Here is a 13,482-nt window from a genome sequence, read left to right on the forward strand (position 1 = left end):
ATGGGGAAATTATTGCCTGTAGAATAAAAATATAGATTTACATTCTCGACAATAATAACGGCTAAGCCCAAAGTAGCTGTGGTGGGGAATATGTAATCTGTACATTTCCTAATATGTACATATTACCTAGGAGGAGAGAGAAGTGTGCATTTGCTAAAACTTTGGTAAGTTAATCATGATGGCATAATTTTTATGTTAGTGGCTGTACATAATAAAATAAGAATGTATAAGTTACAAAGTAGAAGTAGTTTTAAATATATATATAATTTATTTCAGAGAGGAAGCAAGAAACATCAATGATGAGAGAGAATCATCATGGCACAACCTGTCTTGCCCTGAAATAGTGAGGGGAGGTGTGGCTAGGGTTGAGTCAATGATGAAGAGACATTAGTCCTGGCATAAATGGGGGCGTCCGGGTCCCCAAAGCTCCTCCCTATCCTCACAACAGCCCTGAGGTCACCTCAGAGTAATGGTGTTCTGTCCCATTATACAGCTGAAGAAACAGGCTCCACAGAATATCCTGGTTCACTCTGAAGGCAGTGTCAAATCTGCTTTGCTCCCTTTTTAAAGTTGGTTTTGAGAGAGAGAGAGAGAGAGAGAGAGAGAGAGAGAGAGAGAGAGAGAGAAAGAGAGAGATGAGAGAGAAACATTGATTGGCTGCCTCCTGCATCCAACCTGACTGGGAGGACCGCAATGTAGGTAAGTGCCCTGACAGGGAATAGAACCCACAACATTTTGTCTATGGGACGACGCTCCAATGAACTGAGCCACCCGGCCAGGGTTGCTCTGTTCACATTTGAATCTCTAGCACCTAGCACAGTGCATACCAAGGCAAATGTTCAACTTTATTTATGAATGTACTGAGTAGCTCACTGTCCCCACAATATTTATGGTGTATGGTGAATTCCTATGTTTCTAGTGCCAGTAAGAAAATATGCAAACAGCTAACAGTCTTTCCAGCCGGTGGGCAGTAAACACACTTGATCAATATTTCTTTTTGTCATTCACAGTGTCTGCACATTCTTCCTCCTCAGGCCCAGCTTCCTCCCCAGGCCCTTGCTGTCCCAACGTCCTCCTAAAACTACCCTCTGTGAAGGCCAAACTGACATCTTAATTCTTAATGGTGGCCATAGTAGATTGGTAGGTCCCCTAAGACATGTAGAAATTCATTAGGGGAACGTCCTCTTTTTGAGACATTTCGGTGGCAAATGCTAAGTGGAATCTCAGCATTTTGCTGGCATAAGCTCAAAAGAGTAAGGCAACCAGAGGGGTGAGAGGAAAAGCATAGAGATGAGCCCAGCCCACTACCACCCCTTCTCCTGACTTTTCCTTCCCAAGAGGAACCCAGCCTTTTCAAAGCCCCTTGGACTTAGGTGCCCTGCTGGCTTAAGCCTGGGGACCTTGGCCTTGTGAGTTGGGGTCCTTGGCAGAGCTGAGCCCAGGTGTGTTCCAGAACCACGGACAGCGCCACCCCTCTGGCCAGGAGCTCCCCAGTTGGATGGATGGTCCCCTGGAGGCCGAGCTTTGCCCTGTCTCCTGTGGAGGTAAGGCCAGGGCATGAGGCTGGTGACATTCTGTCCTACAGGACAGAGGTGCAGCCAAACTCCTCCTTAGTCTCCCCCTGGAACCTCCCTCATCCTAGGGAAGAGGAGACGGCTTAAGAGACACACTGCATTTCTGAGAGGTCACTGGGCCACTTGACCGTCAGGGCTGACTCTACCCTCACTCCCTCCAGAAAACCTGTCAGACTCCTGCCCTTCCCTTACTTCCTCCTCATCATTTTGCTTTTGCTTTAAACCCATTTCTTGTACTGTCAGGGAGCTCTGGGCAACAGAAAACATGATCTGAGATCTTTTTCTTTGCCTGGCAGTATGCCAAGTCCACTTCTTCAGCTCAGATGAGTGGGGTAAGCAGAGGCAGATTCAATAGAGACAATAAAAAACGAGATGCCTTTTGTGGCTGAAAGAACTGTTTAGACCAGTGATGGCCAACCTATGTCACGTGTGTCAGAGGTGACATGCGAACTAATTTTTTTGGTTGATTTTTCTTTGTGAAATGGCATTTAAATATATAAAATAAATATCAAAAATATCAGTCTTTGTTTTACTATGGTTGCAAATATCAAAAAATTTCTATATGTGACACGGCACCAGAGGTAAGTTAGGGTTTTTCAAAATGCTGACACGCCGAGCTCAAAAGGTTCGCCAAAGCTGGTTTAGACGTTAGAAGGTGTGAGAGCAGGGCTCATGGGAACCATGAGAACGGACTGACAACCACACTCAAGTTCAGTAGCTTTCTAAAGTGAAATTGACACCAGAAACCCACAAACCAGCACACTCCCATCTGCAGCTGGGTCAGGGCCCCTGTTCTGTTCTAGCCTCTGCCCATCAGGGGCCCCTTGGGATAAGTATGAATTCAGCCATCGCTTCATGAGGCTTCTTGTGTGACCGGAGCTGGTCTGTGGGCCAGAACAGAGAGAGAATTCGGTGTCAGGTAGGTCCTGGCTTCCAGATCCTCCTGCTCCCAGAGAGAGGTCCCAAGAATTCTGGGAAAGCAGAGAGAGACCACATTCCATCCACTCTCTGAGGGTGCGTGAGGATGAACACTTGGGACAGGTGACAGGAGGGGGGAGTGGGAGGGAAAGGGGCCATCCTGACAGGTGGTCACCAGACCTGGGGTGAGAAGCTCAGCCTTTACTTCCTGGTTGTCACTGGGGAGAAGAAAGCTCCCGAGAGGGGGAGGTGTTGGGAGGAAGCCCAACCCAGAAAAAGCCATTGATGTCTGCTGCTCTGCCATCTCCCCTGCTCGTCAGAGAGAAAGGACTGATCCGTGAGGTCAGCGGTCCTGGACTTGGTCCCTCCAAGCCCAAGCTGTTGCTGTTGCTGGTGCCCCTGCTGTGTGTGTGTGTGTGTATGTGTGTGTGTGTTTGTGTATGTGTGTGTATGTGTGTGTGTGTGTGTGTGTGTGTGTGTGTGTGTGTGTGTGTAGGGTAACAGGGCTGTGGGACTTGGTCCTTGGTCTTCATTGGGGTACAACTTAGAGAAGGACGTAGGGTTGAAGCTGCAGGTATTGAGGATTGGCGACATGGTGTAGGACATAGTGCCTGTGTATCCGCATGCTCTGACCTTCTCTCATCCTGAAATTTACGGGTTTACTGTAGAATCATCTACATCTTCTCATTTATGGAAGAGCCCAACACATTCCACAGTCCTCCTATGCCCTGAAGACCAGGCCAAATCTTCAGGAGATGACTGAGGACCGTGGGCTGGAAATAGATGAGACCCCCATAGGGACGGCAGCCAGGTTTTGAATTCTCTCAGTCCTTGATCAGATCGCAGTGACCCACCTGCTACCGGCCACAGTAACGATGCCTGGAGGAGGAGAATCCTACCCAGGGTCTACATTGTAGTCTGTGTAATTTGTCATTGCGCTTCAGACGGGGTGCGATCTGGGAGACAGCCACCCAGAGAACTATGAGAAGACCCAGACCTTAGACCATGTGCCAGGAGCCAGGAAGTGCTGTTCTGGAGGGCGCGAGACAGCGTCACGGAGCAGCTCACCTGAAGCACAGGAGTGGTGAATGTGAGAGAACCAGCCGAGAATATGAAAAGCCAAGGTGCCCAGCTGCCAATGTGGAAGTCGAAAGGGGAAGCTCAAAGGAAGTTCTCAGGGAAGCCATTGCCTCTGTGGGCACACAGCTGGGTGGTTGGTGGGTGTTGGTGTTGGTCATCACGGTAGGCGATTGGGAGGAAGAGCTATATCTGGAGCAAGGCGGGGTGAGTTGCCAAGCATGTTATCTCTGGTTTGATAGGTGTTCACTGCAGGAGGGTAAGTCTGGTGCCAGTCATTCCATTCTGCCTAGTTCTCCTTTTAAGTGTTCCAGTTTGACAGCGAGAGCCCCCATTTTAGCATCTATTTTTTTTTAGCATCTCTTTTCTTGAACACGTTGATGATCAAGTCCATGCCTGAAACTCCTACATCTGGTTCATCTGTGACCATGTCGATGCTTTGTTTTCCTCCTGGTGTGCAGCCCTTTCGTCCCGATAGGCTTGTAAAGTTTTTATTGAATTGTAGAGATTTTCTGAGGCTCTGGAAAATGGCCCTCTGGATTCTAGAACAGTGCTGCACAATGGTGTTTTGTGATGGGAATGGTCTGTACCTGTGCTCTTCAATGCGGTAGCCACTGACCAAATGTGGCTACGGAGCACTTGAAATGTGTTTAGTAAGACTGGTGAATGGTGCTTTAAACTTAGTTTTATCCAATTTAAATGGAAATAGGACTGTGTGGCTCAGGCACCCCTACTTTTTGCTTCCTAGCAAGCAGATAGAGTAGGGATCTTCTTAATCCCCTGTGTTCCCTGGCCGGTGTGGCTCAGTTGGTTGAGCATCATCCTGTGTACTGAAAGGTCCATGGTTCAATTTCTGGTTGGGACACATGCCTAGGTTGTGGGTTCATCCCTGGTCAGGGTGAGTGTGGGATTCAGCTGATCGATGTCTCTCTCTCTCTCTCTCTCTCTCTCTCTCTCTCTCTCTCTCTTAGAACATATTTTTTTAAAAAATCCAGTGTGGGATTGAGTTTGAAAGTGGGTTCTGGTGTACTTGTGGATGAGTCTACTTGCCCGTGACCCTGACTCTAACTTGTAAATCTATTTGGGTCCTAAGTGAGGTATTTATGGGACCCGGCCTTCTGAGGAGACCCTGAACATCATTTTGTTTTCCCAGAGGAAAAGAGGAGCTCAATGCTGGGCTCACCTCAATGTTGTTCTTCCCTTGTCCCCAGGATTTTGGCCTCTCGAGTCCTCACTGCCTCAGTAGCCCCAGACTCCATTTCTGTCTCCCACCCCACGATGCTGCTGAACTCAGCTCCGACTCCCAGCCTCTTAGCCTGTGCTTTCTGGCTGCTTCCTTAGCCTTCTGGCCCCTCCTGCAGAATAAGCTGCCCTTTGCTCTGCGATTCTGGCTGCTCTTTGATGTATTCATATAGACTGTTTTATATCTCTCTGTGTGTTGGGTGTGCATTGTTTCCATTTGGTCTCAGCATAAAGATTGTTCTGACATGAGATAGTCCGTCATGGCTGGAAACCTCCCTTGCTTTGTCTCTACCTAAGTCACCTCCTCAAAGAAGCCCTGATCTCCCAAACTAAAATAGGTCCCTTCACAGCCTTTCCCCTCGTATTCTTCCATTTCCTTCTTTATTTTTTTTAAAATATATTTTATTGATTTTTTACAGAGAGGAAGGGAGAGAGATAGAGAGTTAGAAACATCGATGAGAGAGGAACATCGATCAGCTGCCTCCTGCACACCTCCCACCGGGGATGTGCCCGCAACCCAGGTACATGCCCTTGACCAGAATCGAACCTGGGACCCTTCAGTCCGCAAGCCGACGCTCTATCCACTGAGCCAAACCGGTTTCGGCTCCTTCTTTATTTTTTAAAAAATCCTCACCTAAGGATATTCTTTCCATTTATTTATTTTTTTTTTAGAGAGAGTGGAGGGAAGGGAAAAGGGAGAGAGGGAGGGGAAGAGAGAGAGACATCCATGTGAGAGAGACACATGGATTGGTTGGTTGCCTCCCCCATGTGCCCCATCCAGGGCCAGGGATAGAGCAATCGACTCACGACCCTTCAGTCCATGGGCCGACACCCTCACCACTGAGCCAAACTGGCCACGGCCCTTCATTTCCTATTCACAGCACTCACCATCAGACCTCAGAGTATGCATTTGCTCCTCTGTTGTCTCTCTCCCATAGACTGTAAGCTCCACAAGTGAGAGCTTTGTCTTTTATTTTATTTATTTATATTTTTACCACCCCTGTATACATTAGGGGCTCAGTAAATGTTGGATGAATGATGCTGTGCTACCTGGAGGGGAGGGATTTTTGGTCTCTGTCCTCAAAACTCAGTCCAATTAGGAAAAATGAGACCCAGAGCATGAATGGCCACAGGTGAGGGCCAGCCCAGGGGGTGGGGTGTGGGCGGGGTGGATGACTCTGAGGCTCTCAGGTGGACCCTGGAGGATTTGCACAGGAAGATGGGAAAGGGAGCGCGTTCCTGACCAGGAACCGGCACAGCAAAGCTTGGAAGTGGGACTGAATTACCAAGTCCCACCCCCTACCCCACCTCCACGCCCCCTAAGGCAGGAAGCTTCTGGGCCTCACATTTGTGTGGACCCTCGGGCCAGCAACCCTGACCACCAGAGCTCCCTGGTGGCCAAACCTTAATGTGAATGTCGGTACCATTCATGAAGCCCTTTATCCAATCTTCACAGCATTCCTCTGAGTCCATTTTCAGCGGAGGCAACTGCAGCCCACAGACGTTAAGTCACGGATCCAGGCTCACTCAGCTTTGCCTCCCGAAGCTGAGGTCTGGGGAGCCCACCCAGCTGCTCCCCACCCATCACAGACACCAGGAGGGATTCAGGTGTGAGGGGGTGGGGAGCAATTCCACCGTCTTGAAGCCCAGTTCCTTTCGCTGTCCAGCCTGGGGACCTCAGGCCACAGCCCAAGAGATTATGCAAATGAATGAGAGGGGGCGGGGCCTGCAGGGTGCGCAGGGCTCAGAGTAGCATGGTGATTACTGAGCCGTGTGCCTGTCAAGTCAGGCGGCTTTATTTACCTCTACAGACAAACAGAAAACGCCTGCGCACAGTAGGTGCTCAGGAAGGGCTGGGGCTGTCTGAGAACCTGTCAGAGGTAGGAAAAGCCCCACCCCACCCCCACCCCCAATTCCCACTCGCTCAGGAGTGGAAAGTTGTTCAGCCCCCTCCTCCCTCAGACCCTGGAGCCCAGGCCCCCAGCTCCTGCAGGATCAGAGGCAACCGGTCGTGTCCCCCTCCCAGAAGCCCTGGGCAAAGGTCACTCGGATTTATTCACAGTGTCATTTACAGGCGCTCCTTGGTCGGGTCCCAGTGGAGAGCTGGGGACCCTAGAAGGTGTGGACAGCGGGAACGGCTTCTCGGGCTGGGGGCTGGACCTGCTCCCGCACCTGCGAAGTCCCCGCTGCCGGCCCCACCTCGTCCCGCCCCCGACGGCCCTGGCATATGGCCAGGCGGGGTCGGCCTCGGTCCAGGCCGTCCAGGAGGGCGCAGGTCTGGCAGAGCGCGCGGCTGGCCAGCGCCCCGCAGCGGGAGCAGGCGCCGGCGGGCGGGGGCCGAGTGCATCAGGTCCAGCACCGCAGACGGCCGAAACTTTAAGCTAAACGCCTACTGACTCTGCATTTTGTCATCTTGGGCTTTTCTATACAGTGAAACCCGGGTCTTCTTAGGGCGTCTCCATCGGCCCACATCCTCTCCGCAGGGCGTTTGGATGGGCTGTTTCCTTTGCTCAGGACACCTCTCCCAACCTCTATTCGCCCTTCACCTGGTTACCCACGCAGCCTTCAGGCCTCTGCTCACTCCCAAACGCTCCCTTAACCCCCGCCTTTCTCCCTCCTCTAGGTCCTCCTGTTGCAAACTCGCAAAGCGTACTTTTCCTTAGCAGCGCCTCTCAGGTTGTAATTACGTTATGTGAGAGCCGGGCAGGAGCAGGCTGACTTGTGCACCATAACCGCAAACCTTTGTATCAGGGTCACTGCTTCTCGGCCTCTGGTCTAAGTGCTTCACACATAACTCACCTAACTCTCAGCATCTCCAGGGCCCAGGCGTTATTAATATCCCCAATTTACAAAAGAGGGAACCGAGGCTAGGCGCTCAGCTAGAGGCTACATGGCTTGCATCTGGCGCACAGTAAATGGTCAATAATTACTTGTTGAAGGGATGACTGGGAGGGGGTAAGAGAGAATGAGAGAGGCAAACCGAGAGAGAAAAGAAGTTAAAAGACACAGGTACGTTTCAGACTACAGACGGGAGACACCTCTGCATACTCCTTTGTGAGGGGAAACCTATAGAATGTCATTATTATTATTGTTATTTTAAAATATATTTTTATTGATTTCAGAGAGGGAGAGAGAGATAGAAACATCAATGATGAGAGAGAATCATTGATCGGCTGCCTCCTGCACGCCCCCTGCTGGGGATCCAGCCCGTAACCCAGGCATATGCCCTTGACCTGAATTGAACCCGGGACCCTTCAGTCCGCAGGCCAGCACTCTATCCACTGAGCCAAACCAGCCAGGGCTAGAATGTCATTTTTAAAATGCAGAGAACCACGGCCCTAGGCCTTAAGGGGACCCCTTCAGCCCTCTATCTGCCACTGTGTGTGCAGGAAGATGATGGCAGTGGCTCAAAAGCTCGCCACGCCTGCCCTGCCCCCTTGCAGCGAGGCGCACATACCAGGCCCCTGAGCCTTCTGGGGGCACGCACAGCCCTTTTACTGAGATCCTCCAGGGCCTCCTTTTCACTTCCCGGGCATGCGCCTCAGCCCCTGTCAGTGCCGCCCTCGCCCGCGCATGCGCTCCTTCCTTCCACAAAGCCTGCTGCTACGCGCATGCGCTCACCCGTCACGACGTGCGTGGCTCCCACGAGGCGCGCCCCTTCCTCCAGCGCCCGCCGCCATCTCAGCACCCCGCAGAAGGTGCAGCAGGAGCGGCCGCGTCCCGGTAGCCGCCGATGCCCTCGTCCACGGCCACCAGCTGCAGCGAGATGCCCAGGCGCGGCGCCAGCTCGCGCAGCACGTGCGCCAGCACCGTGGAGTCCTTGCCGCCCGAGGCCCCCACGGCCACCACGGCGCCGGGCGGCAGCAGGCGGCCCGCGACCACCGTGTGCAGCACCTCGGCCTCGAAGGCGGCACAGAAGCAGATGCCGCACAGCGCTTGGCCGGAGCGCGGGCGGCGGAGGGCGGCGCGGGCCTTGTGGCAGCAGGCGCACTGCGGGGCCGGCATTGAGGGGTCCGGGCGGGTGTGAAGGGTCCACTTCTCCTGGACTAGAAGAGAAGGGAGGCAGGTGACAGGTGGATCCGGATTGCGGGGTTGTTGCCTCCAGGGAGGCTGCCTGGGTAGCGCCCAGAGTAAACCCAGTGCCTGGTACACTTCCCTCAGCGCTGTGCAGGCCAAGCACCTTCAAATCTCAGATGAAGCTTTCACTCATTCATCCATCCATCCATTCATCCATCCATCCATCCATCCATCCATCCATTCATTCATTCATCCATTCATCCACCCATTCATTCAACAAATACCAACCCAGTGGATCCTGGGCCCTGGGGTCACCGCAGAGAACAAACAGGAAAGATTGCAGGAAATCAGTTCTAGTGGAGGAACCAACACACGGATAAGCAGAAATAACCTCCATAGTTTAAAAATAATGAGTAGTGACATGAAGGAATTGTCTTGTGAGAGGAAGCCAGAAGGACAAAAAGGAGTCAGGCATTTGGTCAGGATGGAAGAATGTTCCAGAGTTAACAAATGCAAAGGACCTGAAGGGTCCGGCCTGTCTGTGTGCAGTTGGTTGGAGGGCGTGTTGTGGCTGAACAGGAGAGGGTCAGGGCCTTGGAGATTGTCACAATGAGAAGCTTGGATTTTCTCTGAATGAGATGGGGATCATTGGATGGTTTTAAGCTGTAGAGTGATTATATTTATATATAACATTTTAAAATAGATTTCAGAGAGGGAGGGGGAGAGTTAGAAACATCAATGGTGAGAGAGAATAGTTGATTGGCTGCCTCCTGCACGCCCCCTGCTGGGGATGGAGCCCACACATGGGCACAGGTCCTGATGGGGAATCTAACCGTGACCTCCTGCAGGCCGGCTGGAGTGATTTATATTTTAACAAGACCCCTCAGGCTGCTGTGTGTGAAGACAGGGTGGAGAGTGGCCAGCCTGGATCAGAGAGGAGCCTCTTGCAATGATCCAGGTGGGCAACAATGGTGGCTCAGAGAAGAGGGGAGACAGTGCAAGTAGAGAGAAGTGGTCAGCTTCTGGATCTCTTCTGGAAATAGAGCAGATGGGACTCACAAGGCATGGTTGGGGGAGAGGAGTGGATGAGAGACACACAGGACTCGGGACAAGTCCAAGGGTTTTGGCTTGAACAATTGGAAGGACCATTTAGTAGGTAAGATGTGAGGGATGGGGAAGAATGGGGAAAAACTGTGAGAGGGTTAGGTTTAAGGCAGAGAATCTGGAATCTCATTTGACCATAGGAGAGTTGAGGTCCTTTGCTCTGCAAGTCTTTCCTGAACCCTGGGCTGGGTCTGGCGCCTCCTCTAGGCTCAAACGGCCGCCATGATCGCCCCCTAGGCCATCCCTGACCCCTCTAGGCGGTAAGGGGACAGAGGAGCATGCGCTTGCACTGCACCCAGCTTGGGTGGTGGGAACGAGGAGTCAGACCCAGATGCTGAGTCTAAAGCGGGTCGCAGGAGACAGGCATTGGGGGATCACGGAGAGGAGAGCGACTCTGCCGGTATGGCTACCGGAATGCGTGGGAGAGAAACATGGAGAACACCAGCTTCTACGTGGCAGCAAGACCAAGGGACGAGTCCAGCCCGCCACTCACCTGAGCAGAACCTGTGCTGGTAGGTCCAGGCTCCCAGAAAACGCGGAAGTGGGTAAACAGACTACGACTCCCAGAAGGCTTTCAGCTCTACACGCCTACGACTCCCAGGTGCCCGTGCGGCGGTTTAGCCCAAAGCGCCGCTTTTCTCGCGCAAACGAGGCCTACAACTCCCTATGAGCTTCGCGCGCTGACGTCACGCGTCCCGCCCACCGCCCTCTGAATGCACGTGCGCCTGCGCGGGGAGCTGGAGTGGCGCCTGGTTTCTGTGTTCTGTTGCGCCCTGTGTACTGTGCAGTTTATTCCAAAGATGGAGAGGATATTTTTCAGATTTCGTGCTTTCTTGGGAGTATGATAGAGTTTTCGGTTGGGGAGGCTGCGGGGTGGGGGAGAAATGGGTGGGTTGAGAAAGGGAAAGGTAGCGCTGGCGCTGGACAGGTTCCGAGGGGACACTGGGTGCGCCCCCCCGCGGGGTGGCAGTTGGGTGCGTGCGGGGAGCAGATAGGGTCGGGTTTACGGTTCTCTCCACGAGCTGCGGGCTCGGGGCGTGGATCCCGTTAGCGGTGATGCGCAGGTGTGGTCCGGCACCAATGCGCCCGCCTTCTGCCTGGTGGCGTTGAAGGCAGAGCTCGGGATGGAGGACAGGTGAGACCCGTGAAACGGAGGGTTCCCGGGGGCACAAGCCCCCAAAACAAAAACAAGACAACGGAGGGCCTCCCCAGATCCAAGCCCCCTCTCCTGTGTGTTATTGTCTGAGTTCCTCTTGTGTCTAACCCAGTGAGGTCCTTGATCGGGGAGATTGAGAGTGACGGATGATGGGGGGCTCCTGTTGTAAGGGTTAAACCCTGGTCATTAGACTCATTCATTTGTTCATCATTTCCGGAGGCTTCCTTCGTGCCAGGCCCGTCTTGTGAGACACGGCTGCATCCGGACTGGTTGGGGAGATAGGGATGATAAAGCCCAGAGGTTGTAAGTGCTGCTGAGGAGGACTTGGGGGGTGGGGGTTAGGGACGGTGGAAGTGGGGGAGCAGCACTGAATGAGCAGTCCGCCTGTGCCAGACACCGCTTGGCACTTCCCACGCACCATCTCAAATTCCTCTGCTGTAAAGTGGGGATGACAATAATAGTACCCACTCAATGAGTTAACCGGGAAAGTTACTGTGTATTGAAAGAACAGTACGCTTTCATTATCTTCATCTCATTTAATTTTCATAATTCAGGGAAGGCTTCCTTTTCTGGGCCTGGTGTTGCTATTCAGTGTGTTGCCCATTGGCCACACATGGCTGATGGCTATTTGGACTGCAGCTAGTCTGAATTGGGCTGTAATGTAAGTGCAAAATACGTACCAGGTTAGAAGATTTTATGTGAGAAAAGGATGTAAAATCCCTCACTAGTTTTATCTTGATTGCATGTTGAAACAATAATATTTTTTATGTATTGGGTTAGTGTCACATTAAAATGAATTGTGCCCGTTTATTTTTACTTTATAAATGAGGCCAATAGAAAATTTAAAATTAACATCCATGATATATTCAGCCCTGCTCCAGAACACAGTCTCAGCAAATAGTAACATCATCCTGCCACACTCCCCTTTTTCATTTATAGGTTTTAAATCACTATCTGAAGTTATCTATTTTCTTGCTTGTCTTTTCCACCAGAAAGTAGGTTTCATGGAGGCAGAGGTTTTTGTTGATTTTGTTTCCGGTTGTTTCCTTGGTTCACACCATAATGCCTGGATGCTTAGTAACTATAGATGGGTAAATAAGTGGGTGCTCAACTTTTTTTATGGGTGGTGATGGGGGCCCACAGATGGGTCATGCCCAAGGTCTACCCTCTCATGGCTCCCAGGCTGGTGAGGGAGAGAAACTAGATACATATCATTCCAGTTCTGGTGACCAGAGCTGTGACAGCAGAGATACCAGGGACCAGGAGAGCCCAGAGTGTAGATGAGAATAAAGGACTTAGACAAGGAGCATTTGTGCTGGCTCTTGAAGGATGAGTAGGAGTCTGTCAGGTGGAGAAGAGATCTATCTGCATTCATTCATTCATTCATTCCTCCATCCATCCAATCATCATCCATTTCCTGGGGCCTCCTGTGCTGAGAAATGCTGAGGACCCAGAGATGAGTCAGTCCTGAACCTGCTCTCCTCAAGCCCCTAGTCTGATGGGGGAGGTTGACATGACAGTCAGAATCCACAATGATCAGAGTGGGTTGAAGGGAATACTGAGGCTGTGGGAGCCCCTAGTGGCAACTTGGTGCTTGTGGCATGAAAGGGAAGGGCACCCAGAATGAGCAGGAGTAGGGCTGGTCCCTTCTATGGAAAATGCTGGATATAGCTCTAGCAGGTTTGGCTCAGTGGATAGAGCGTCGGACTGTGAATTGAAGGGTCCCAGGTTTGATTCCCGTCAAGGACACATGGCTGGGTTGCAGGCTGGATCCCCAGTAGGGGGCGTGCAGGAGGCAGCCAATCAATGATTCTCTCTCATCATTGATGTTTCTCTCTCTCCCTCTCCCTTCCTCTCTGAAATCAATAAAAACATATTTTTAAAATGTTGGAGATAAGAGAGAACCTGGACCATTCCTGGAATAACGTTGAGTTCCTGTCGCACCCTGACATAAGCACATTGCCTGTCTTGGCACGATGAGCCTGATCCAGCAATAAACCTCATTTTACAGACAAGGACATCAAGTGTTAGGGAGGTTGAGTTGCCCGACCAAGGGAGCAGTCCAGCTGGCATCCATTGTGACCAAAGTGTTGAACCAGGCTGACGAGACGAGGCTGCAGACGTTCACAAGACAGGTTTTCCGCACAGATGATGTGGCCTTGAGTGGCCTTGGGAAGTGTCTCACTCTGGTCTCCCCTCTGTGGAGTGTGCAAAGCCATCAGGGAAGGATGGCTGCAGGAGACTGGGACTGAGACCCATGGTGCAAAAGTGAGGGGTTTGCAAAATGGGAGGAATGACCTGTTTTCTTTCCCAGAGTGGAACAGCAGAGGGGGCTCCTGTTATTCCTTCTGGGCTTACAACTGCTGACGATTGGGGCATTACTCTGCCAAAACC

General features: G+C 51.8%; 2 protein-coding genes across 2 annotated transcripts in view; one reads left to right on the top strand and one right to left on the bottom strand.

Moving 5' to 3' along the window:
* Positions 1 to 6,923: 6,923 nt before the first annotated feature.
* Positions 6,924 to 8,816, bottom strand: CTU1 (cytosolic thiouridylase subunit 1). The gene is given in 3 exon segments (XM_023747306.1): positions 6,924 to 7,153; positions 8,433 to 8,525; positions 8,528 to 8,816. Coding segments are annotated over 3 exon segments (612 nt in total).
* A 961-nt stretch (positions 8,817 to 9,777) lies between these two features.
* LOC111824043 (beta-1,4-galactosyltransferase 3-like) overlaps positions 9,778 to 13,482 on the top strand; it is a 6,661-nt gene continuing 2,956 nt past the window's right edge. The window contains exon 1 of the mRNA XM_023747307.1: positions 9,778 to 9,829. Coding sequence (XP_023603075.1) covers positions 9,778 to 9,829 — 52 coding nt within the window. The remainder of the gene's footprint in view (positions 9,830 to 13,482) is intronic.

Source organism: Myotis lucifugus, unplaced genomic scaffold (genome assembly GCF_000147115.1).
Source record: "Myotis lucifugus unplaced genomic scaffold, Myoluc2.0 scaffold_838, whole genome shotgun sequence".
NCBI classification, from domain to species: Eukaryota; Metazoa; Chordata; class Mammalia; order Chiroptera; family Vespertilionidae; genus Myotis; species Myotis lucifugus.